At 40.4% G+C, this 26,830-nt stretch overlaps 2 protein-coding genes across 7 annotated transcripts in view; both read right to left on the bottom strand.

The window, feature by feature from the left end:
* Positions 1-26,447, bottom strand: part of LOC105487740 (toll like receptor 10) — a 49,772-nt gene extending 23,325 nt beyond the window's left edge. The window contains exon 1 of one of the 4 annotated variants that reach the window (XR_011621361.1): positions 5,097-5,362. The gene's annotated coding sequence lies outside the window, so the exon portion shown is untranslated. Of the gene's footprint in view, positions 1-4,564; positions 5,363-26,393 lie in introns of those variants that run through there. The other 3 variants (XM_071093733.1, XM_011751389.2, XM_011751387.2) reach the window with 3 other exon arrangements.
* LOC105487739 (toll like receptor 1) lies at positions 17,514-26,465 on the bottom strand. Of its 3 annotated transcripts, none has more exons than XM_011751386.3 (2): positions 26,394-26,465; positions 17,514-20,128 (listed from the first exon to the last, which is right to left on the bottom strand). In XM_011751386.3, exon 2 carries the CDS (start codon positions 20,059-20,061, stop codon positions 17,701-17,703), a length of 2,361 nt encoding a protein of 786 aa, XP_011749688.2. In that variant the 5' UTR covers positions 20,062-20,128; positions 26,394-26,465; the 3' UTR covers positions 17,514-17,700. The 3 variants fall into 3 exon arrangements, with proteins under 3 accessions (XP_011749688.2, XP_024650512.2, XP_024650509.2); XM_024794744.2 differs by lacking the exon at positions 26,394-26,465 and adding an exon at positions 26,043-26,114; XM_024794741.2 differs by lacking the exon at positions 26,394-26,465 and adding an exon at positions 22,080-22,168.
* Between the last annotated feature and the right edge of the window lie 365 nt (positions 26,466-26,830).

The raw sequence follows: 26,830 nt of genomic DNA, 5'->3' as shown, positions 1-26,830 counted from the left end.
TAGAAATACCATATGACCCAGCCATCCTATTACTGGGTATATACCCAAAGGATTATAAATCATTCTACAATAAAGACACATGCACACACATGTTTATTGCAGCACTATTCACAACAGCAAATACTTGGAACCAACCCAAATGCCCATCAATGATAGATTGGATAAAGAAAATATGGCACATATACACCATAGAATACTACACAGCCATAAAAAAGAATGAGTTCATGTCCTTCGCAGGGACATGGATGAATGTAGAAACCATCATTCTCAGCAAACTATCACAAGAACAGAAAACCAAATATCACATGTTCTCACTCATAACTAGGAGTTGAACAATGAGAACACATTGACACAGGGAGGGGAACATCACACACTGGGGCCTGTCGGGGGATGGGGGGGGTAGGGGACGAATAGCATTAGGAGAAATACCTAATGTAGATGACGGTTTGATGGGTGCAGCAAACCACCATGGCATGTGTATACCTATGTAACAAACTTGCACGTTCTGCACATGTACCCCAGAACTTAAAGTATAAAAATAAATAAATAAATAAATAAATAAACAAATAAATAAATAAATAAAAAGATTCCTCTGTTTGTTGGGTGGAAATGACTGGGAGCCACAAGGCTGGCAGGGAAGACTCCTTGGGACACTATAGAGTAACTTGTGCCAGAGAGAATGTATCAGTGCAAGTGGAGAGAAGTGGTTAGATTCCAATTGCAAATTAGTAAACAATTTAACTACACATGTCCCCACCCCAGGCACTCTGAAGGTACCAAGGGCAGGTGATAAGTTAGTGTGGGAGTTTTTCTGCTTCCATTTGTATGTATCTGTTACACACTGACCCTCAACCTCCCTCAGACAGGTCACTCCCATAGACAAGCAGAGGGAGCAAACGACATGCTCAACAGAAAGAGGATGGGGTAGAGAGACTTCTCTGTGTGTGTCATGCTCCCAGCATTCTGAGAGGCTGGATGGGAGGTGGGGGAGGCGGTGGGCACACCCACCCACAGGAATGCACACAAACATGGCGAGGTAACAAAGGTGGGGCAGAATCAAAACATACAGCCACTTAGAATGTTACCTCTCTCTCATCTGTATTTCTCTTCTCTAGAACCTTCCCAAGTCTGGTTTTTTCTTGAAGTAAAGAAATTCCAGAAAACCTCTGGAGAGCAGGGAGTGGGAGGGCCACTCCCAAGTTTTCCATTAGCGGCTGATACTAGTAAAGGAAAGAGAGCATCTTATCTCTAATCTTGGGAACACATACGATCATAGTTTCTTTGTGTGAACTCCCTTACATCGTAAACTTGGAGAATTCTTTTGTAAAAATATTAATTATCCACATTGATCATGTAATTTTTATATTTTGTAAACTTTTCTGGTAAGTGTTCTCAAACATCTTGGAGAAAAAGCAATAATTTTGGTAAGGTCACCATATTTAGATGATTTCTCAAAATACCAACTTTTCAGTCTGGGAGACACAGCGAGACTCCGTCTCAAAAAAAAAAAAAAAAAAAACACCAACTTCGAAAAACATGGTCAAATGACTTAGATGCCTCTGGCCATATTTTTCTTTGCTAACATTTCAGTGACTCCCTACAGTGTAATACATACTAAAATATTATACTGCATTAATATGTAAATATAACACAGTATAATTATCAGAAAAAAACAGGTGAATATTCGATTTAATTAACTTAGTTCCTGCTGGATTTTTTAACTGTTATATATTTAAGGGTAAGTTTTCTACATCTACTTTTAAATATTTCTAATAGAAAATCAGTTTACAACTGTGGCCTGGAAGTGTAACTACTACTCAAATTATTGTGTTCATAGTATCTAATGTATAATGATAAACTTTATATTTTCTTTCAGTTTTCTTAAAACTATGCATTAAATTTCAGAATATCTTGATGTCCATGCCACTAGAAGCAGAAAATAATTTTCCATGAATTCATGATCTCTTCAGAATGACCTCTTAGTAAATAAACTTTCGTTCATTTGTTTATCAACTGTCCCCTCTCCATTCATTCCCATGATAGCTGTCTGTCTTGTTCACTTCTGTATCCTCAGCACATAGAATAGTGCTTGACACGTGGTGCCAGCTCATTAACTACTTGTTGAATGCACATATGAATGAATGAATCCTTGTATGTATGAATGTCAACATTTTAATCCTTAGCACAACATGAGGCATAGTATGCTCTCATAAATATGTGTTGAATGAATGAATTTATGTTGTGAATTCCCGATATAGTGCAGGGCATGATGGTTAAAGAATGAGTTTGGTGGGCCGGGCGCAGTGGCTCAGGCCTGTAATCCCAGCACTTTGAGAGGCCAAGGCAGGTGGATCACGAAGTGAGGAGATCAAGACCATCCTGGTTAACATGGTGAAACCCTGTCTCTACTAAAAAAACACAAAAAAATTAGCTGGGCATGGTGGCACGCGCCTGTAGTCCCAGCTACTAGGGAGGCTGAGGCAGGAGAATCGCTTGAACCCAGGAGGTGGAGGAGGTTGCAGTGAGCTGAGACGCCACCACTGCACTCCAGCCTGGGCAACAGAGCAAGACTCAGTCTCAGAAAAAAAAAAAGAATGAGTTTGGTTTTAGGGATTGATGGATCTGTGTTCAAGTCCAGTGTTAACCATTCATTAGCTATGTAACTTGGACCATTTATTTAATTTCTGAAAGGTTTAGTTTTATCATCTGTAAAATGGAGCCTGTGAAGAGGCGTAAGACAATGTATATAAATCACTTAGTACCATGCCTAGCATATCACACTTAATAAATGGTGGCAGTTATCAGGTCAAGACTTGGGAGCAGCGAGGAAGGCATAAATGTTAAGGGGATCCCAAGGAACTCAGGAATCAAGATAGTGTTTACATGAAATATTTTTTAAAATGAAAATTAATGCCAAAATTGATGTTGAACAAAATATCGACATTTGTCATAAAGACAGGATCAGTATTACTGATTGTTTCTTTTGCCTCAGGCTCTATTATGGCTTGATAGGACCCTGGCGGTTATAATCATTAGGCTGACAAAGGTGCTTTTAATGTTATCATCTCATAGAGTGCTTAATTTGTAGCAACTGACTTTAAGCTTCTAGGTCTTACAGCCATGGCCCCTTAAGAATGCAGCAGAATCTAACCAAGTTGCTTTAGCTGGAACTCTCTGGGCTGAGAAGTCAGAGTTTCTCTTACCCACTTCTTCCTCCTGCCCAATACTACAGTCTTATCTGGGACTGTAATGGAGAAGAATGAACTCTTTTTTAACTTCTCTTAATATAATAATAATAATAATAAAGGTCCTATCTCTCAGGCAATACTTACGCATTATGACATTTTATAAAAACAACATTTATATAGAGACAGGGTCTCACTATGTTGCCAAGGCTGGTCTTAAACTCCTGGCCTTCAGCAATCTTCCCACCTCAGCCTCCCAAAGGGGTGGGATTAGAGGTGTGAGCCACTGTGCCTGGCCTCATTAAAGCAATTTTAAAAGTAGGACGCAAACATTTTTTTTTGAGATGGAGTCTCACTCTGTTGCCCAGGCTGGAGTAAAGTGGCGTGATCTCAGCTCACTGCAAGCTCCACCTCCCAGGTTCAAGCGATTCTCCTGCCCCAGCCTCCTGAGTAGCTGGAATTACAGGCACCTGCCATCACGCCCGGCTAATTTTTGTATTTGTAGTAGAGATGGGGTTTCATCATGTTGGTGATGTATTCTATCAACAGTATATATATGTTAATATCATACCCCTACTACTATGTTAAAAGCAGGTAAAAAAAAAAAAAAAACAGGGAATGACCTTCCTTCATACATCTTTAATACCTTATCATTTAAAAGCCCAAGTCAAAAGACAAATGACAACTAGCGTTTTACCAAAGAATATTTAATCATCTAATTTCTCTTTTCCCAATGATATAAAGAAATAGAAAAGAGATTAAGAACCTATTGAATGTTGAATGATCTTTGCAACATAAGTGTAAGAATGACTTCTTTTTAGTATTTCCTATGTATCTGACATGGAGCTAAGTGTTTTCTGTCCATTATCTTGTTTAATCCCTCAACAACTCAACAAAATGGCGGCCATTATTATTCATATTTTACAGATGGAGGAGCTAAAGCCCAGAGGTAAAGTAACTTGCCCAAGATGGCCAATTGAAGAAGCAGAGATTTGAACCCAGACCTGTTTGTTTCCTTCTGGATGGTAGCTAAACCCAACTGGAAGGCACCTCAAACCTTGAAATGAGGTAGCTTAGGATGTAATCACATCCTAAGGACCAAATCACGGAGGTTGAATCCATTGATCTGACCAGCTGCCATGGCGGCCACTTCCTCCTTTCTCACCCCATGCCCCTCTCTCTGAAGCTTCATGCGGCTGCTGTGGGACACTCTGCTAGGTGCCACAAAGTTCAAGAGACTTTGCCTACACGTGTATATATTCTTAGGAAAGTTATAAGTTCACAAGAATTGAAATAAAACTCGAAGTGCATGCTATTCCTAATTAATAGCTCAATGTAGGTGGTCTGCGAGAAAGCTCATGAAGAAATCAAATGCTCACAGGTTGTTAACCATCCTCTTCTTCACAGCAACCACATATGGCCCTCTTTGTCCACTTCTGAAGGAAAGGGAATAAGAACTGCAATGTACAAGATCCATCAGATCTGCCCCTACCTTTAAACAGGTAACACAAATGCAGAACTTTTCAATGGGGTAAAGGAGCAACAAATATGCCTTAAATAGCCAAAGGTTTCACCCAGCAGAGGTGAACATACACCATGGGGAAACAAGAGCTAGAGAAAACTTGCCACAATGCATGGGACCGTTCAATCTGAATAGAAGGGCTGACCAGGTTTGATCCGCAATCAGTGAAAAGGAACCCACGATCTCAAGTATCTGCAACAAATTCCTCAGATCAGTAGCCCCAAGGTCACTAATCATTAATCTAGACAAAACAGTAAATACTAAAAATCTAAATAACCCTACCTCCCTCCCCTCAATATTAGCTCGAATTATCTCCTCTTTAAAAAAGACCCATGCAGCCCTTATATCTTTTTAACGAGAGTTACAACAAACAAAGCTAAGGTTCTTACCCCGGGGCTTGCACGGTCTCAGCAGAGCTGCAGGTGTGTGGATGACTCGTTGACACGGTCAGAATTGGCTGCAGGAGCGAATTGAATCAAGTTTTTCTGTAACGCTTAAACCTCATCCGCCCTCTTCTGCATGGTAGTGGTATGGCATGTTATATATATTCATTATAATCTTAGCACTTTTTAAAATTTTGGTAAAATACACAAAACAGAAAAGTTACCATGTTCACTATCTTTCCATTTTATTTTTTACTTTATTTTTTATTTATTTATTTTTTTTTTTTGAGATATGGTCTCACTTTGTTACCCAGGCTGGAGTGCAGTGGCGTGATCACTGCTCACTGCAGCCTTGACCTCCTGCGCTCAATCCATCCTCCTCAGCTGCACAAATGGCTGGAACTACAGGCGCTCACCAACTGGCCTGGCTAAGTTTTTCGTATTTTTTGTAGAGATGGGGTTTCGCCATGTTGCCCAGGCTGATCTGGAACTCCTGAGCTCAAGTGAACTGCCTGTTTTGGCCTCCAAAATGCTAGGATTACAGTGTGAGCCACCGCGCCCAACATAAAGCAATTTTTTTTTTTTTTTTTTTTGAGACGAAGTCTCTGTCGCCAGGCTGGAGTTCAGTGGCGCGATCTCAACTCACTGCAAGCTCCGCCTCCCGGGTTCACGCCATTCTCCTGCCTCAGCCTCCCGAGTAGCTGGGACTACAGGTACCCGCCACCACGCCCGGCTAGTTTTTTGTATTTTTAGTAGAGATGGGGTTTCACCGTGTTAGCCAGGATGGTCTCTAACTCCTGACCTCGTGATCCTCGAGGATCCTTTGGGATCCTCGGCCTCCCAAACTGCTGGGATTATAGGCGTGAGCCACCGTGCCCAGCCGAACTTAAACATTTTTAAATGTACAATTTGCTGGCATTAAGTACATTCACACTGTTGTGCAACCACTACCACTGCCCATCTCCAGAGCTTTTTCATCATCCCAAACTGAAATTCTATGCCCATTAAACAATAATTTCCGATTTTCCCCTCCCCTCAGACCCTGGAAACTATAATTCTACTTTCTGTCTGTGTGAATTTGACTGCTCTAGGTACCTCATGTCCGTGGAGTTATACCATATTTGTTTTTTTGAGACTGGCTTATTTCATTAAGCATAATGTCTTCAAGGTTCGTCCTTATCATTTCTATTATTATTACATAGAATAATAGAATCTTTCCTTCCTTTTTTAAGGCTGAATACTATTCTGTTGTATGTACGTCCCACGTTTTGTTCATTCATTCATCCATAAACGGACATTTGGGTGGTTTTCACCTTTTGGCTCTTGTGAATAATGCTGCTATGAACGTGGTGCACAAATACCTATTTAAGTTGGTGCTTAACATTCTTTTGAGTCTATACCTAGAAGTGGAATTCATGGATCATATGACCATTCATTCTGTTTAATTTTTTGCAGAACCACCATACTGGTTTTCCACAGCATCTTAGAGCACTTTGACGATGCTTTTCTTCAAGGTGCAGGTCAGTTATCCCTTTCATCAGTTGGGTAGGGCAGTCATGTGATGATGGGCAGGAATAGGAATGGTGACTCCATAATTTCAGCAATCAGGCAGGAGAGGGTGGGAAGGAGTTATCTAGAGCAGGTGTCCTCAACCCCTGGGCCACAGACAGGTACCAGTTCACGGCCTGTTAGGAACCGAGTCACACAGCAGGAGGTGAGTGGTGGGTAAGCAAATGAAGTTTCATCTGTATTTACAGTCACTCCCCATCACTTGCGTTACCACCTGAGCTCCACCTCCTGTCATATCAGTGGCAGCATTAGATTCTCATAGGAGTGTGAACCCTACAGTGAGCTGCATATGGGAGGGATCTAGGTTGTGTGCTCCTTATGAGAATCTAATAATGTCTGATGATCTGTCTGCCTCCCATCACGTCAGATGGGACCATCTAGTTGCAGGAAAACAGGCTCAGGACTTCCACTGGTTCTACATTATGGTGAGTTGTATAATTATTTCATTATATATTACAATGTCATAATAATAGAAATAAAGTGCACAATAAATGTAATATGCTTGAATCATCCTGAAACCATCTCTCCCCCATCTCCAGACCCGGTCTGTGGAAAAACTGTCTTCCATGAAATTGGTCCTGGTGCCAAAAAGATTGGAGACCTCTGATCTAGAGGTCTTTTCTTGAAGTGAAGTGATAAAACAAGCATGGTATTTTAAAACAATGTAGATTGCAAAGTACAGATCAATTTTTAAAGCAACATTTTTGAGGTTTTTTTCATACTTGACTTAAGATTTAGGTGACTGCTGGAGATCATGAGTAAAGAAGAAAATTTCCAAATGGATTTGTCCACAGGAGGAATGATCAATTTAAACATGAATGATTATAATAGATTTATGTCATGTAAAATTGGGGAGTGCGTGGGTTCTTAAAATACATTTTTTTTTTTTTTTTTGAGACAGAGTCTCGCTCAGTCGCCCAGGCTGGAGTGCAGGGGTGCGATCTCGGCTCACTGCAAGCTCCGCCTCCTGGGTTCACCCATTTTCCTGCCTCAGCCTCCCGAGTAGCTGGGACTACAAGTGCCCGCCACCACGCCCGGCTAGTTTTTTTGTATTTTTAGTAGAGATGGGGTTTCACAGTGTTGGCCAGGATGGTCTCGATCTCCTGACCTTGTGATCTGCCCGTCTCGGTCTCCCAAAGTGCTGGGATTACAGGCGTGACCACCATGCTCGGCCTTAAAATACATTTTTTTGACTACCATGTTGGGGTTTCTAAATTTAAAATGTAGTCCATGTCTTTCCACATGTATTGTAGGGGGAAGTCACACAAAATATAAATAAATGTAAAAAGAAAAACAACAGCAAAACAAAACCAGTTCTGCTGCCCACCTAAACATATACAAACATGTCTGTATTACACAGACGGAGGAAGACAGGTGCTGGCCGTACACCCGTCAGGAATGTTGGAGAGGGTATTCCCAGCTTGTTGGATGAACTAAGCTCTAAAATCTTTTTCATTTCAGAAATTCTCAAGCTACTATGATCAGCACACTCACATTGTATATTGCCCTCTCAAGGAAAAATAATCACTTGGGGTTTTTGTTGTCCAAAGACATATTCTTCCTTTTCCCAGAGATGGACATGTTTAAATACTTTATTGTCAGTAAACAGAGAAGTTTTCTTTAAGTGTTTTTACATTTGTTTACCAAAAACAAGTTGAGCCAAGTAAGGAGTTGTCGTCTGTGTCATCTAATCATCATCATTAAGCTTGCATTTACTTCCTAAGTGTAGATAGTATTGCACACAAGATATGGGCTAACCATCACCACAAACTACATAGAACATATACTTTATTCCCATTCGTCAGATGAAGAAACTGGTTGAGAGAGAACAAAAAACTTCCACAAGGTCATCATCCAACAGAAGAGGGAGCCAAGATTCAAAACTAAGTAAGTCTGGTTCCAAAGTCCACAATTTTTTCACGACTCCAGGTGCCCAAGAGGTTATGTAATACTCTCTCTGCCTTCACCTGAGATTTCTAAAACGTTTAAATCCTTATTCACAACTAGCAACCAAGAATAGTATGCTCAGAACCATATGTGCTGATAACTTTGAGATGTAATATTTTTATTCCTTTTAAAAAAACCTTCCCCCGGCCCTACACACATGCATGTGCACACACACACATATACACACACAAACACAAACACAAACACACACACATTTCCCTCCTATGTCTTCCTCTGATTCCAGAGGTGGGTCTTCTATGATTCTGCTTTCACGTAAGTTGCAATGAACAGAGAGCCTTGGGTTACCACAAGGGGATGGAGGTTTACTTTAAGGACACGAGAGGCTGTAAGGAAACAGAGCAGCACAGCCCGGCCCTGTAGAGACCTGGAGCAGTGGCTTCTGGGGACTCCCAGAGCAGCCGTGGTGGTCAGCCTGTCTTGTTGGGCTGCTCTCCACTTTAGCTGTGACTTGAATTCTCTTTGACTCTTCCTCAATCTACTTCTCTTTCTATTCCCCACTTCTCTTTATTGCTGCCTTTGCTTCTGCATGTGTCTTCCTACAGCCTTTTCCCAGGCTCATGGCTTACAGTCAGGGCTGAGGCTCGCTCTGAGAATACCTCCCCCAAGATGGGAAATCTGTTCAGATCTTTGCCTCACTATGCAAGAGGAGTGTCTCTGTTGGGTGGAGGATTCATGACCACCTTACAGGCGGCTAGCTTATTTTATATTTATTATTATTTTGAGACAGAGTCTTGCTCTGTCACCCAGGCTGGAGTGCAGTGGCTTGATCTCAGCTCACTGCAACCTTCTCCTCCTGGGTTCAAGCGATTCTCCTGCCTCAGCCTCCCAAGTAGCCGGGATTACAGGTGTGCGCCATCATGCTCGACTACATTTTGTATTTGTAGTAGAGACGGGGTTTTGCCATGTTGGCCAGGCTGGTCTTGGACTTCTGACCTCAGGTGATCCACCTACCTTGGCCTCCCAAAGTGCTGGGATTACAGGCATGAGCCACCACGCATGGCCTATTTTTATAGTTCTTGCCTTTAAGAGGGCCTTGGTCCCTGATCCAGGCAGGTGGGAAAGTCACATGACCTAGAGCTGCTGCCGGGTAGAAGGCAGGGCCTGGGCTTGCATTCTCCCTAAGGGCACTGTAGGTGGCTCAGGGTCTAGTATGGAGCATGTGTTAGCTGGGGAAAGTTCCTTTACTTTAATTACTGGTATCAGTAAATGAAAACAGTGACAACTTTTTTTTTTCTAAATCCTATTTCTGAAAAATAAATGAAAAGTAATAAAATTCTCACATGGTTAGAAAATTTAAATCATTTGTCATTCATTTACTACATTTGAGTATACAGAGGGGAGAACATTTTAGTTCAAACAAATAAAATGATCCTGGCCCGGCATGGTGGCTCACACCTGTAATCCCAGCACTTTGGGAGATCAAGGTAGGTGGATCACCTGAGGTCAGGAGTTTGAGACCAGCCTGACCAACATGGTGAAACCCTGTCTCTACTGAAAATACAAAAAATTAGCTGGTCATGGTGGCACACACCTGTAATCCCAGCTACTCGGGAAGCTGAGGCAGCAGAATTGCTTGAAACTGGGAGGTGGAGGTTGCAGTGAACCGAGATCGCACCACTGCACTCCAGCCTGGGTGACATGAGCAAAGCTCCATCTCAAAAAAAAAAAAGAAAGAATAAAATAAAATGATCCTAGGTATGTTCTAGGAACCTGAAAGACCTTGGAGAGATTTGGTAACCACACTAAAATGACAGAAGAAGGTGAAATTAATTTTAATAATGTATTTTATATAATTCACCACATTAAAATATTATTTCACTAATACTCAATATAAAAAATTACTAGCAAGATATTTGACTTTTTTATATACAATGTCTTTGAAATTTGGTATGTGTTTTACACTTATAGCACATTTCAATTCAGGCTTGTCACATTTCAAGCATTCAATAGCCATATACGGCTAGTGGCTACCATATTGGACAAACAGGACTAGAGCCTTAGGTTAATAAATGACAGTCCTACAATGAACCAACAAACTTGAACTCTAATGCACCCAGAAAACTTTCCCTAAGATACCAAATATTGATATTTCTCCCTCTCATTTCCCCATGTGCTACCTCCTGACTCCCACTCCCACTTCCCCTCTCAACTGACCCTGCTCACTCTGGGATTGGTCCTGTTGTAAGAGCCATCACTCAGAACCTGCATCTTCAGAAACTCTCCCAAAGGCTTTAGGAAGGAATATGTGTATCTGTTAGAGGTGTCATGGGGGAGAAAAGGAGGACAAATAAATATTAAAGAAAATTTAAAGAGAAAAAGAGAGAAATAGAAGAGAAAAGCACCACAAGGAGAGGATCAAAAGGAGAAAGCAAAAAAGAGAAAGAACAGGGGAAACACAAATAGAGAAAATTGGGATGGAAGGCAAAGAACAGGAGAGAAATAGAGAGAAAAGGAAGTGTATAATTTTCATCTGTTGTAGTGGAACTCATCATCCAGTAGTCTCCCGAAAATGCATTGATGGTTAATTTGGAGCCAGAATTTGACTGTCATGCCTCATATTTGATTGATTGTTTGACTGAATATAAAGTTACAAGTTGCAAATGATTTTTCTATATAATTTTGAAGGTATCGTTCTATTATCTTCTAGCTTCTAGCATTGTACTGAGAGATGCATGGCCATTCTGATTTCTGATTCTTTGTATGTAACCTGCTTTCTTTTTTCTTTCTCTCTCTCTGGAAGCTTTTACTATTGTTGTCCCCGATGGTCTAAAATTTCAAGAGAAAGTGCCTTGGTTTGGGTCTTTGAACTGTTCGTTTTGCTGGGTACTTTTAGGAGAGATTCATGTCCTTCAGTGGGATTTCTCTGTCTTATTTATTTATTTTTTATAATGTCTTCACCTCATCTCTTTTTCTCATTCTAGAATACCTATCAGATGGATGTGGACTTCCCAGACTTAGGCTTTCACTTATTTTTTCTCTTGCATTGGCAATTAGTCATTTTGTTCTAATTTCATAGAAATTTCTTTTTTTTTTTTTTTTTTTTTTGAGACGGAGTCTCGCTCTGTCCCCCAGGCTGGAGTGCAGTGGCCGGATCTCAGCTCACTGCAAGCTCCGCCTCCCGGGTTCACGCCATTCTCCTGCCTCAGCCTCCCGAGTAGCTGGGACTACAGGCGCCCGCCACGGCGCCCGGCTAGTTTTTTGTATTTTTTAGTAGAGACGGGGTTTCACCGTTTTAGCCAGGATGGTCTCGATCTCCTGACCTCGTGATCCGCCCGTCTCGGCCTCCCAAAGTGCTGGGATTACAGGCTTGAGCCACCGCGCCCGGCCAGAAATTTCTTTAACATATTTTCCAACATTTCTATTTGTTTGGGTAAGGGGCTATCAAACTTTTTAAGTTCTAAGAAATATCTGTAACTTCAAGTTGTCTTAAAGGAAAGATGAACATCCTCATAGGTCTGCCTGTGACTATATCATTATTGGTGGTACTTCTGTCCCCTGGCTCTCAATCTTGTTTGGGACCTTATTGATTAACTTTGATAATGAATTTTTATTAAGGCTTGTCATTCACACGGGTGGGTGTTTATTCGGGGAATTCAAGAAGCGACTGGGTCCTAGTAGGATAAAGTCCATCACACAGTTCCAGAACAGTCAAGGAAGGCAGTGCGAACTGGTCCAAAGTAACAGGGAGCTACCAGAAGAAGCAGTTCAGAAGGAGAGAATGTGAGAGTCAGCCAGGAAGTCCAGCTCTTCTCTGAAATCCTCAAGAGGAACTGTTTTCCTGTAACCATAAGGGTTGGGGACTTGAGTCATTTTACTTAAAATGAAAAGGAAGTGGTAACTCGAAAAACGAGAAACCTTGGGGACACTTGGGCTGCATTAATGAGGTTGAAATTTTTCATAAGTTTGTTTTCTAACTGGATCCTGTTTTGAGCTGACCATGCTTATTGCCCACATATCAATGGAGATCTTAGTGCTTTTCTATTTCACTCTATTAGTTCTTGATATATATGAATTTTATCTCTGATATTTGCTAACAGTTTACTTCCCACTTTCTTATTTCCCCATTTGCCATTTTTAGTTGTTTTGTTTGCCTCATTTGTTCATTTGCTTGTTTAACATGGAGCTGTTCCCAGTTTTTCTGTAACTTTTGTCTCTTTTCTGATTTTATTTCATCTTAGAAAGCCCAGGATAATCTAGATGAAACAAAATCAGCACCTCAGCTCCAGTTCCATATTTGGTGGTATAAGATAATAAGGACAAGAAGAATGATGATAATGACATAAAAATAACTAACATTATTGAGCTTTTGCTTAATGCCAGGAACTGTTCTATAGACATTATCTGTATTAACTCATTTAATCCTTGTAACAATACAGGAGACAGGTATTTTCATTACTCTCATTTTATATCTCCACAATAATAAAGCAGAGAAGGAGTACATAACCACCCAAAGTCACTAGAAGAAGGTGGAAGAAGCCAAATTCAGGCGGAGATCCGAGAGCTCCTCCTCCCCACTGTGTCCGCCACCTCTAGAGTAAATAGCCACGACCCTAAGATAAGTCAATTACATACATTGTACCACTGATTTCTAAAACAACTGTATGAGAAAGGTATCAGTATTATGCCCATTTTACAGATGAGAAAAAGGAGGTTAGGAAGAGTTAAGGAATTTATCTATGGACAGAGGATTTGTGCCCTCTCTTTTCTCTTCTACAGAGAAATTGAGCCAGGATTTAATCCCAGCATGCCAGTTTACAAAGCCCAGCTTTATAACATTTATTCTCTACCGTTCCACTGGGAGAGACCTATTTTTGGTCTCCTAAGCCCCATTTCCTTATTTGTTTGTTGTAAATTTTTTAGGTGCCGAAAAGTATAAAAACAAAAACAAACACCAGTTGTAGGCAAGCAGTGATAATTTTTTAATATTTCATCTAGATCATTTTCTATGCATATTTTAACCTAGTTGAAATCATTGTGTACATATACTTTTGTATCCTATGCTTTTTATTTATGTTGTAACATAAGCCTAGGTCACTGCAGCCTCAAACTCCTGGGCTCAAGCAATCCTCCTGCCTTAGTCTCCTGAGTTGCTGGGATTACAGAAACTGAGCCACCACACCAGGCCCTATAAATTTTTTTAAAATTTGTAGTGAAAATGACATAATATAAAAATTACCATCTTAATCTTATACATTATATTAAATGGTTGTGCAATATGTCATTAAACACATTCCTCCATTGTTAGAAATTTGGAGTGTCTCAAATTTTCCATGGTTGCTAACAAATAAATATTTGTTCACATTTAAACTTATTTTCTTAGGATACATTCCTAAAAGTAGAACTGACAGATCAAAGAGCATGAGTATTTTCAAATGATATATATATATACACACACACACATATATATATATCTCCAAATTACTTTGCCCTCCTATTATTGCCATATGAAATGCCCATCCCACTGCAGTCTCGCTAGTATAGCAGGCTGATAAAATGGAACTAGGTTAGTCTCAATTTTGGTGGAGGTCCCCCAAGTGAGGTGTGAGACTAGATAACTGGTTTTGTGACCTTTGCTAACTATCCATCTCTAGCCAATGAAGGGGATTGGAGAGACTGAGAAGAGTTATATATTACAAGAGGATTTTGGAGAGGTTTTCGTATATTACGAGTTTCATTTACCCTCAAGAAGGATGGGTCCGGTGTGCTCCCTCTGACCTAGGTTCTAGGGAAAGGGCTTCAACAGTACCACTTGGAAAGCTCATTATGTGAAAACTGTAGTTTGGCGGACATATTTGACCAGTCTTTTAATTTATAGCTGGAAATCTAAAGGTCTTAGCTACATACTCTAAGACTATATTTTACAAATAATGAAATCTATGCTTAGAACGTTTAAGTAACTTGTCCAAGATCATCCGCAAATACATGATGGAGCTAGAATTGAAACCCAGACTTGATTCAGGGCTTGCATATTTACCCATTCTGTAATACTTCCTCTCATTTATCTGTGAAATCGCTCTTATTATTGTTGATATTTATCTATACTTTGTCCTGAATTCTTCATCTTCCAACTTTGAATTCTTTGGCAGAAGACTCCACCAATACAATTTCAACCTCCCTCCAGCGTCCTTAAAACCACTTATGAGATCAGCTATTTATGTATAGGACTGATCTAATGTCTAAAAATTTTGAATTTGTTAAATAAACTCTAAGTGACTTTATGTTCCTTTCAGGGAATTATTTTCTGGATTTACAGGGTGTAACAAGTTGAATTGTGTCTCCAAAAATTCATATGTTGAAGTCCTGAACCCCAGAACCTCAGAATTAGACCTTCTTTGGAAATAAGGTTGTTGGGAGATGTACTTAGTTAAAATGAGGTCATTAGAGTGGGCCCTAATCCAACGTACTTGGTGTCCTTATTAAAAAAAAAAAAAAAAAAAAGGAATTGTGGACACAGAGACAGACAGACAGGCATAGAGGGAAGACGATGTGAAGAGACAGAGAGCAGACAACCATCTCTGAGTTAAGAAAAGAGACTGGGTTGTCCCCAATAGAAATGGATCCTTTCCTCTCTCCTCTCAAAAGGAGCCAATCCTGCCAACACCTTGATTTTGGACTTTCAGCCTCCAGAACTATGGGAATAAATTTCAGTTTAACAACACCCAGCTTGTTAAAATAGACTGTTAAAATAGATCTTGAAAATGAATACACAACTGCTTGCTGAGAAGTTGAAACTTGGTTATGAAATCTTGAAGTTCAATACAGAAAGTGCAATCATCCTAGAGAAAATGGGAAAATCCAGTTCTTACGATTTTTGCAATTCTGTTACAGAACAATAGTTTTCCTATTTTTAGCATACATTTCATGGTTTGAATTTGCCTCCCACTATTATGCTTCAAAGAAGTTTAAATAATGACTTTCCCGTATCCCCAAGCTCTAACTCCATGGTTTGACTTTCAAGATCTTTGACAATATAGTCTTAATATAACTTTCCACACTCCTATCCTACTGTTGTTTTTCATGAACCTCATGGTCCAGTCAAACTGGGACACCAGTTCAAGAATAGGCCCAGGTATTCCTGCCTTTGCTCTCTTTATCTTTCTGTTTAGAATGGCCTTTTCATTCTTCATCATTACACATTGAAAAATTCAAAGTTAAAGTCTTCCTTCAAGACCTAATGGAAAAAAACAAAACAAAACAAAAAAAACCCGTCATTTCTAAGAAGATTTTTTTTTCCACTAAATTTAAGCAACCTCTGAACTTCTATTTTATAGCTTTGTTTCATTGATTTTATTTTAGTTATTTGGATATGTGCAGTGTTCCCTGATTGACTGCAAGTTCTTTAGGCCAAGAAGCTAATAGTATATGTATGTGTTATTTGGGCTCCTTCCCACTCAAAAAAGTAGAGACTGGGTAACAGTTTTGTGTGCTGGTCATTTGTAGGCTTTTTGTTGTTTGTTGTTTTTTATTTTATTTTATTTTGTTTTATTTTATTTTATTTTCTATTTTATTTTATTTTTTTTCTAGACTCCTTGAGTTAAGGGAAGGTTGCTTGTTTGGAGAAGTAATCTCAGGGCTCAAGAGTGAGGGGAATGGGAAGAGTGACCAAGGAAGAATGGAAAGTCAATGCAAAAGCAAGTTACTGAGCTGGTTACCCTGTGGGGAAGTAAACCACAAAGCCACTGGGGATTGTTTGAGAAAAGGTATTGATTATACCTCATTTTTCAACCCAAGAATAGAAGAAAGGAGCATGTATATAATGCGTCCCATCCCATAGTGATATTCCTGGTGCTTCCAGGTTTATGCATGTATCAGAATGGTTGAACAGGCTTCTGCAAGCATCCCATGCAGTGGTATCAGTGAAGTCATGCGGGGCATAAAGTGAAACATACATGGTGTAGTCATGACAAGGTTTTTGTCATGACAACGTTCTTGTCATGACTACACCAGCCCAGAGCTGGCTCCTGGAGTAAAAAGGTAGACTGACAGGATGTTTGATGGGTATGAAACATCAGATATATCCATTCCTTACACTGCCCCATCTGCTCATGCTCAACTTTAATAGTTCCCTAAAGAGACAGATGCTATATATAGAGGCACTATATATCAACTATATTCTTCCTTCTAATCAAAAGACCAAAGGCTCTTGTGCATGTTAGTTCATACAACCAGAATCTCAGTGAGATCTCCAGCCACAGAAAACCAGACTCAGAATTTCCATTTGGACTGAGGTGGAACACTTTCTTGGTATGGGCTCCCTCATAAGTAGACCCTGAGACAAATATTCAGTGGCAAGTAGTTTATCACAGAGGTGATCCCATGGAATACACATAGAGGAATAAGTAAGTGAGAAAAAAATGGGAAGGAAGCGAATCGAGAATACTTTATCAAGACAGTGGACAACCAGAATTTTATCTTACTGGGGAACTCAGGGAGAGTGCAAGGTATACCCAAGATTTATCTTAAAAAATGGGTGAGAAAGTTGGGGTATTTATCCCCCAGCTCTTTCTGACATTGGTTGAGGGCTGTTTCCAAGGACAACTTCCAGCTCTTCTGAACCGCCCTTTGTGTGGGCATCATGGTCGGGGGTTGCGGGGGAACCTTCAGGCATAGTGTCTCCAGCATTATCAGTGAGCAGCCATCAATAGGTTGAGTTGAATGCACCATGGAACTGAGGAAAGCATCAAAAGCTGTAGAAATCTGCTATACAAACCCAGCTATACTCATAAAAGTCATGGCGTTTTCCAATATTGACCATGATACCCCGGAACACACATCACTGAAGAGAAACAGATGCTTCCCTTGACTTCATGATAAACTCAGAACTCAGTTATAGCAAAGAAACAAGTGGATACCTTATGTGTCAGAAATCAACTGCTTAAATCAAAGTTATATCATTCGTTAATTTTTAATACCACATATAAATGGTGAACTGGGGCCCGAAAGTACATATTTTTACCTACATCATACACTCACAATTGTGTTTGCATTTGTGTTGATGCAAAATAAAGTCATTGTTGGAACTTCCAAAAGCAGCAACATCAACAGGAGGAATATTTTTCGCTTGATGTGTAATCTATTTTTTTGCTTGCTCTGTCAGCTTAATATTAATGGCTGCCCTTAGGTTAGCCCAAAAAAGCCCATGTTTGCTCTTTTCCTTGGGCCATTCCAAATAAGTCCTCCTGGCCATGAGATTTTTGAGCTTGTGATAGCTGCTAGGAATGGAGTACTGCGGAATGGGTTCCAGCAAGATCAGGATTAAGTTATTAGATCCTTCATGAAAGAGATTGTGATGGGCAAAGTAGAGTTCATAATGGCACCACTCACTCTGGACAAAGTTGGGAGACAAAACAAAGATGGACTTGTAACTCTTCTCAATGCAGTTGATGATATTTTCCACAATGCTCTTGCCAGGAACAAAGTTTCTCTCATGAAGGCAAATCTGCATACCTTCTTTCTCTAGGTTTGGTAATAATTCATTCTTCACCCAGAAAGAATCGTGCCCACTATATGAAATAAATGCATGAAACTGGAGATTTCTTTGGAGTTCTTCTAAGGGTACATTCCTGGCCCTGCGCCGGGTCTGGGTCCACTGGCACACCATCCTGAGATACCAGGGCAGATCCAAGTAGATGCAGAGGAAGGTCACAGTCACAGCCAACACCAGCATGGTGGCACCGATGGTGATGATCAGCAGAGTTATGTTGCAGGATAATTCAGACATGTGAAAGTCCTTTAGTGGGGTTCCTCTATAACTTTCTGGGTAGTCACACTTATAAGAATCAGGCCAGCCCTCTACCACTTCACTTGATACTTGCTCTATATTTTTGACAAATTCTCTTAGCTCACAGGTACACTGGAATGGATTGTTTCCTGCTTTTATTGACCTCATCTTCTGGCAGCTCTGGAAGAAATCAGCTGATGGGTGCGAAACTGAATTGTGATCAATGATCAATACAGAAAGGCTGCTAAAGCTGCCACATCCAGGAAGGTCAGTTAAAGAATTGAAAGCAACATTGAGTTCTTGCAAAGCTTCCAGTTTTATGACTTGTTTAGGAATGCTCTTTATTTTATTGCTGTGAAGATCAAGTACCTTGATCCTGGGAGGTAAACATTTGAAAATAGTGTCAGTAAGTATATTTGAAGACATATTTAAACTTAATAAACTTTTAGTCCAAGAGCAATCTCCTTTCTTTTCATCATAGCTTACAGAATTCTGGCTAATATCCAATTGTTGCAGAGACTTCATCCGTGTAGTCATTTCAGCTATTTTTGAAAGTTCTTTTAATTGATTCATTTGTAAAATAAGTGTCTCCAACTCAGTAAGGTGCCCACAATTTTCAAAAACCGTGTCTGTTAAGAGATTATTGGAAAAATCCAAATGCAGGAACGGGCTGATTTTGGATGGGCAAACCATGTGGATCATGCGTGTACCAGACACTGTGAAATTTTTGATGTTCATATTTGAAAAGATTTCATAGATATCCCTTTGTGGAAAATTGAACACATCGCTGACGACTTGGTGTACAGACAAGGCCTTCAGGGAAGTGCCAGAATAATCAAAATCTCTGAAGTCCAGTTGACCCTGTAGCTTCACATTTGAAATTGAGAAATACCATACGGTTGTATGCCAAACCAGCTGGAGGATCCTAATGAAAGAATTCCAAGTTGTTTCAATGTTGCTTAAAGTAAGACTTGATAACTTTGGATTTGTTTGAAGTTTTGCCAGAATATTTAGGAAGTAAGAACATTCGTTATCTTCTAGCACACATTTGATATTAGATAGTTCCAGATTTGCTACAGTCCTGACTGACACATCCAAAATAAAATTGAATTCTTTGCTTGTTGGGAACACAATGTGCAGACTCTCAGTGTTAAAGTTTTGAAGGCCCTCAGGGTCTTCTTTGTCCCCATAATGCTCTCCTAAGACCAGCAAGACCTTGCTGATATTCAAATGAGCAATTGGCAGCACAGTAGATTTTTCTAAGTGTGTAGTGCTCAACCCCAGAAATTTTAGTTGAGACATATTGCCAAACTCTTTGCATATAGGCAGGGCATCAAATGCATTAAAGGACAGGTCCAAGTGCTTGAGGTTCACAGTAGGGTGGCAAGAAATTTTCGCCAACTTGTTGTGGGACAAATCCAAGTATTCCAATTCCTGGTTGAATTTGAAAACACTGATATCAAGATACTGAAGTCTATTATGAGAAATTATCAAAATCCTCAGCTTTGACAGTGATAAGATGTCAGAAGTCCAAAGCTCAGATATATAATTTTGTGATATATTTAAGATTGTTGTTTTCTGGGATAGGTCTTTAGGAACGTGGATGAGACTGTTTTTTGACCTATCAACTAAAAATTCACTTTCTTCAGATAATTGTATTCTGATCTGAAGTGTTAACATAAAGATAATGGCAAAATGGAAGATGCTAGTCATTCTGGAACACTAGACATTCCTAAAGGTAGAATCTGTTCTTCAGATCATCTTGATACAGATACAGATTCTAGAGAGAAAAAATACATGAAATGATGAAATACATTACATACATTTTTAAAATACATGAAATTAGTCATGGCTGATATTAAACTTTTTTTTTTTATTAGAGACTCATAAAATGGAGGATACATTCTTTTGGGTTACACAGCCTAAAACTAGAGAAGTATATATATTGGTAAATAATGATGCCAGTTCTAATCAAATAAGTTTTAATATGGATGGTGTAATAGATTGAATGGTGGCTCACCAAAAGATATGTCTACATCTTAACCATGTGCTAATCCCCAGAAACCATGAACGTTACCTTCCTTAGAAAAGGGGTCTTTACAGAGATAATAAAGTTAAGGATCTTGAGATGAGGAGATCATCCCAAATTATCCAGGTGGTCCATAATTCCAATGACAAGTGCTCTTCTAAGAGAAAGGCAGAGGGACAAGAGAAGAGACGACTAAGAAACAGGGGAGAAGGCCTCGTGACAGTGGAGGCAGAGACTGGAGTGCAGCAGCTACAAGGCAAGGAACAGCAACAGCCGCCAGAAGCTAGAGGAGGCTCTGGAGTGAGGGCAGCCCTGCTGATGCCTTGAGTTTCGACTTCTGCTCTCCAGAACGTTGAGGGCAAAGCCACCACATTTGTGATCATCTGTTACAGCAGCCTCAGGAAACTAATACAGGTGGGTTCATAGAAAGTTCTCAGGCCCCAAGCTTCCCAAAATTATTTAGAACTCTAGCTAAGACTCGACTGCTGTACTTTCACTCTTCGACATGTGTCTCCCCATGACTTTCTCAAGAGGTGTCCCAAATGGTGGTATTGGGACAGCTTTTCTATTACCCTTTATGACCTATACACGGTTTGGGTCTAACTTTGGTCTTATTCAAAAGGTAATTAGATCATAATAAAAGGTCTCTCAGAAGATCCATTTATTCATCCATTTATGTATTCAACCAGTATTGACTGATCACCTACTGGCCATGTTTTAAGAACTGGAGATAGAGCAGTGAACAAGATATAGTCTGAATTCTCAAGGAGTTTTTGTCTAGTGGGGAGACAGAAAATAAACAAATGATTAAACTCAAGTTCCTGTAGTGATAAGTTCTACAGAGAAAAATAAATCAGGGTAAATTGTAGGTATAAGACAGTGCTTGGGGATGGCTATTTTTGAGTAATGAGTTAGAGAGGGCCTTTTTGAGATGATGACACTAGAGTAGAAATCAGAATGAAGTGAATGAGTAACCTATGGGAAGGTCTGGGTAACCTATGGCATTTCTGGCAAAAGAAAAGGCAAGTATAAAGGACCTGAGATGGAATTGAGCTTGGCTTGTCTGAGAAGGAATGGGAAGTTCAATGTTAGCATGGAGTTAGGGAAGATGAGAGGAGTTAGGGCCAAGATCACTCAGGCTTTGTTGATCATTGTAAGGAGTTGGGATTCTACCCCAAAAATGACGAGAGGGTGGCGAACACTGGGAGGTTTTGAGAAAGGGAGTTGTTTCCTCCTCTCTCTTATTCAGAATACTTTTTTTCATTCATTCATCAAATACATATTTATTCTCTATGCAGTGACAGGTATTGTTCTAGGTTATGCCTATTGTACCAGTATTCAAACTGCTCTAGCTCAGACACTATTTCGTGGTCAGCATTCCAGTGGCATATGAGAACAGAGGGAGCTGTGTTGGGATGAACTCTAGAGTGTGCACTACTCACCTCCAGAGACCCTTTCAGCTGCGATTACACAGCTACCCAGTTCTCACAAGGAACGTATTCAAAATCCCCTAGAACCATTAGACAAGCAGGCCATCAGTATCAGCAAAGCACCAAATTCCTCTTCATATATCCCCTTCCATATCTCAATGAGCACAGAGAACCTAAATAATTCAGCTTCTAGAAACAACCTTCAGTTACAAAAGTTCCCCAATTTAGACATGCAAACTTATCTGGGTTTTTTGAGCCTTCCTTGGACTTACCCTTTTGTAGAGGTGCCCAATATGCCTTTGTTATCCTGATTTCTTCTAACATGGAAAAGGGCCTGATACCCCCATTAGTGTTCATGAAGACACTGAGCAAGGAAGATGATGCAGACATTAACGTTCATGTTAAAAGTCAAAGTGGTGTTTTTATGACATTGATTGTATTTGGCTGAAAGACCCAGAAATTTCCCAATTCTTCCTCTCCAGCTTCCTGAAAGAGCTGCTCACACAAGGAGCAATACTTCAATGGATGTTATAGCTTCAGTGTTTGTGCCCTGTGAAATTCTTATGTTGCAATCCTAACCCCCAATGTGATGGTATTAGCAGGAGAAAATTGGGAAGTAATTAGGTCATAGGAACAGAGCCTTTATAGTACCCTTATAAAAAGGACCCCAGAGAGCTCTCTGGCTGTCTTTCTGCCATGTGAAAATACAAGGAGGAGGCATCTGCAAACCAGAAGAGGGCCCTCGCCTGAACCCAACAACACTACCATCCTGATCTCAGACTTCTACCCTAAAGAACTGTGAGAAACAAATGTCTGTTGTTTATAAGCCACCCAGTCTGGTACTTTGTTATGGCCATTTAAATGGACTCAAATAATGGGAATAAAAATAATACCCTGGGGTAGTGCCTAATATCTCAAAGCAGAGCTACCTGTTACAAGATAGGTCGAAACAAAAGTGGCCTGGCCTTAAGGCCCAAGTGGGGTTCCCTGCTTATTCCTATGCCTGAATCCAGATCAGGGCTCTTTCCACCTCCTAGCCAACTGCAGAGTTCATGGAATCAGTGATCAGCATGGTATGCAAAAGTGATCAGAGAGACAGGGGCAGACAGGACCCCATGTATGGGTGCAAGTGCTTGGCTCACAGAACCTACCACAAGCAAGATGAAAGTTGTCCTTTTTTCCTTAACAACAGCCATTGTCACAAAAATATATACATTTATAAAACTGCCTGTCCGCAAGTGTTAGAGCAGGTACTTAGGCAGACATGAGCAGGACAGGAGAAGGGCCCCCCAACCAGGATTATCAGGCGACCATCAGGTGATGATCAGGCAGTTGTTAAACAGTCTCTCTAACCCGGGGGCCGTGGCTCATGCTGTAATCCCAGCACTTTGGGAGGCCGAGACGGGCGGATCACCTGAGGTTGGGAGTTCGAGACTAGCCTGGCCAGCATGGTGAAACCCTGTCTCTACTAAAAATACAAAAATTAGCTGGGTGTGGTGGCAGGCGCCTGTAATCCCAGCTACTGGGGAAGCTGAGGCAGGAGAATTGCTTGAATCCAGGAGGCAGAGGTTACAGTGAGCTGAGGTCATGCCATTGCACTCCAACCTGGGCAACAGGGCGAGACTCTCTCAAAAACAAACAAACAAACAAAAACTAAAAAAACAGTCTCTCTAGAATAATAATTGGTTGTAGCCAGCACCAGGGAAAGTCAATCTCCTAATAGATAGAAAACACGCCTGAGCTGGTGGTTAGCAGCCTCCTGATAAAGTCTCAGGAGTTGGGCAAGCAGGCTGGAGCATGCATGCCAAGAGGCACAATGGCAGACTTCAATGGGTATGTGACCTTCCTCTAAGAAGGCTTGTCTGGCAAGGGAAAAGTGTCTCCAGTGAGCATGTGTACAACTTCAGTAAACACAGTGTGCATGCAGCCCCTCCCAAGGGCTGGCAGGCCACCACACGTGCAGACAGCCCATCCCAAGGGAAGAATCAGGGAGGAAGAGACACAAAACTCCAGAAGCCTGCCAACGAATAAGCCCCAAGTCAAAGGTTAAACTGGGCACTTGGATCTCTCAAGTTGCCCAGTTGGTCCTCTTCCAAGTATACTTTACTTCCTTTCGTTCCTGATCTAAAACTTTTTAATAAACTCTCTGTAAGGAATATGGCTGTGCTTTGGACAAGGACAGGCTAAGGTAAACATCCAGAGTAACTCAGCGAATTTAGAGTGCAGGCGTGTAACTCATTTTTTATCATAGCCATGTAGACATAGCATAGAGAAGCTTACCACCATCGCCATAACATAGGTAAGGTTCATCCCTTGGCTCTAAGCCACTGTTGTCTGTAAATGGTATAATTACCCTGCTGACACCGTACCCTGCATTGGCACCCAGAGAAAGAGAGAGAGAGAGAGAGAGAGAGAGAGAGAGAGAGAGAGAGAGAGAGAGAGTCAACGCTGTCTGTCTTTGTAGACGGACTGAGGGGAGCCAGGACACAGCTTGGCGTGCTCATGCCCAGCCAAGAGAAAGAGGTAAGGTGCTGACCCTGAGGGCAAGGGAGAGCCGCACGCACAGCTGTGCGTGGAAGCTGCCAAACTAAGCAGCCAGGACAAGGCGGACAGTCTGAGAGAACTACTGTAAGTAAGCTGCTGATGAGAGCTGCTGCTGAATAAAATCACCTTTCACCTGCCTACGGCCCCCTGAGTGTTCTTTCAGCTATCTGCTCATCCACCCACTCCCCTCAGACCTCAGTATGGGCTGGAACCTGGCCCTGGGCGTGACACTCTCAATCTGGCTCTAAAACTTGCCTCAGTCTCTCACTCTGCCGAATGCCCCTCAGACAAATTCTTTCCACTGAGGAGGCAAGAATCAAGTTCCAACAGACCCATATGGATTTGCCACCGCTAACACAAGCATTTAATGAAAGCATAGCTTCAGTCTTATGTCGAGTTAAATTAATTGACTCACATATCTTCTATTTGCCCAACCTCCGTCTTGCCCTTTCATTTAAAGTCATTAATTTCATGTACTCAGTTTACAAAACCATTCTTATTTCTATAATTAAGAAATCAAATGTTATACACAGGAATAACTGATTTTTAGTATTTTCAGGATCTTTGAATTTTATGTACCAAACTTGCTAAATCAATGAAAATCAATGTCTCAGTTTCCTAGACCAAAGCATTTTTTGATCAAAGTCTTAACAACCATGACTGAGCCTCATCTATTTTAGAACCTTAAAACTCTTTTACTACCCAGAAAATAAGCTGAGCAGTAAAGGATGCTTTAATTTGAAAGTGTAAAATGCCTCTAGGTGTGCTTCTGTCAATTTTCATTATTATGATAGGTTTAGCCTCACTTTATATGATACAATGAATCAATACATTTAATTTGTCTTCGTTTGGAGATTTTGGAGGCATAATATCAAGGCTTTGACTGGTCTTAATGGACAATACCCATGCAATCTATCTGGCCCATTGAGTTTAGTCCTGTAAATATTTACTAAGGGCCTTCTCTGCACAACCCTACTAGCTATTAATTGCAGGTTAGAAGAACTTGAGACAGTTCAAGAACTGTTCTGCTTTGTTTTCTATGTGGTTTTGAGAACCTTTGCCTTTTGTTTGTTATAAAAGCACGTTCGCTTTCAAGTCTTTTGACCAAATTGGGTGTAGCCTGGGAAACATTTTCAAAACCTGCAATTCCACCTGACTTCTAGCTCCCCAGAACCATGTTAGTGGTCTGAGAAACAGAAGGACTAGCTAGTGGGAAAGCCCAGAGAAAAAAACTGAAACAAACCTGCCCACAAAAACAGAAGCACTGAACAGCAGCATTACCTCCAGGAGTAACTGACTTATATCTCATTTTCCTTAACACTGCGAAGAGAATACGAATGGTTGGATGGGGTGAAGAGAAATGCCGTCAAAATCAACAACTAGCAGCTGCTCTGGAAGAAAATCAGAAGACGTGTGTGACCCAAATATTTCTTTCCCAACTCAAAAATATTTCTTGTAAGCAAATCACACACGAGGTGTTATTCCCAGAGCAGCGAGGGGACTTTCTCTGATTTAGGACTCAGAACTGATACACAAATGCCAGTACAAACTACACAGTAACTATGTACATATCAGAAATATAACCCACTTAGAAAAACACCCAGGACTTACACAGATTTTTGAGAATTCTGTACTTAATAACTAGCTATACAATTATTTTCTTTTACAAAATAAAATAGTATGTTGCTTACCAAGACAACCTGCTTGTCTGTTCCGTTTGGCAGTCCATAAGAAATTCAAGCACTTCCTTGAAGATTTATTTCACTGTTAACCACATTTAGTGTTGAAAACAAAACAAAACAAAAAGGCTCTTTTATGCCACCTACCGAATTCCACTGGAATTACATTACATAATTAAGAATAAACATTTTCTCTTATTCATATGTAGCATAGTCTGTGGGTTAACCAATAAGCCTGTATTAAAATAGAATCATATTTCTATGGTTCCAAATTTCACTACAGTCAGTTTACTATTGTCTACACTGATGAAGTAAATGAGGTGTGGTCCACAGATCATAATTGGCTGAATTCAAAATGCTTACCGTCGTGGCTATGCTGCTGAAGTGTGCGTCTGGGTGTGTTTCAGCTGCTTTGTTTTTCCTCTTGCCTTTTCATCTATCCACTGTTAAGAGTGGAAAGAGGAAGGCATCAAGATTAAAGTTGTGCTGAAACACATTCGTAAAGAGGGAAGATCATTCATGCGCTAGTTACAGGATGGATGTTAATCATGTCTTTTTTGACAAGTTGATTTGCAGAGAAAATTTGATGCTGAATTTTTTTCCACTGATCTTTTCAAGCTTTCTTCAAAACATACTTTTGTAAACCTAAGTGAAAAACATGCTAAGAAGAAAACAGATTCTTAGCATGATTTTCACATAGGGTTTATAAAAATCCTGGGATTTGTTGACAGCATGTTCAAGGAAGCCATTCTCATAGTTCTATTCTTGCCTTTTCCAGTAATAACAACAAAATAACAACA

This window comes from Macaca nemestrina, chromosome 3 (assembly GCF_043159975.1).
Source record: "Macaca nemestrina isolate mMacNem1 chromosome 3, mMacNem.hap1, whole genome shotgun sequence".
NCBI lineage: Eukaryota > Metazoa > Chordata > Mammalia > Primates > Cercopithecidae > Macaca > Macaca nemestrina.
Note: the sequence above shows the minus strand (reverse complement) of the source record. Positions and strands in the feature narration are given on the sequence as shown.

What these genes read in the sequence shown, in the direction of transcription:
- LOC105487739 (XM_011751386.3), bottom strand. Translation starts at nt 20,061, where the DNA reads ATGACTAGCATCTTCCATTTTGCCATTATCTTTATGTTAACACTTCAG.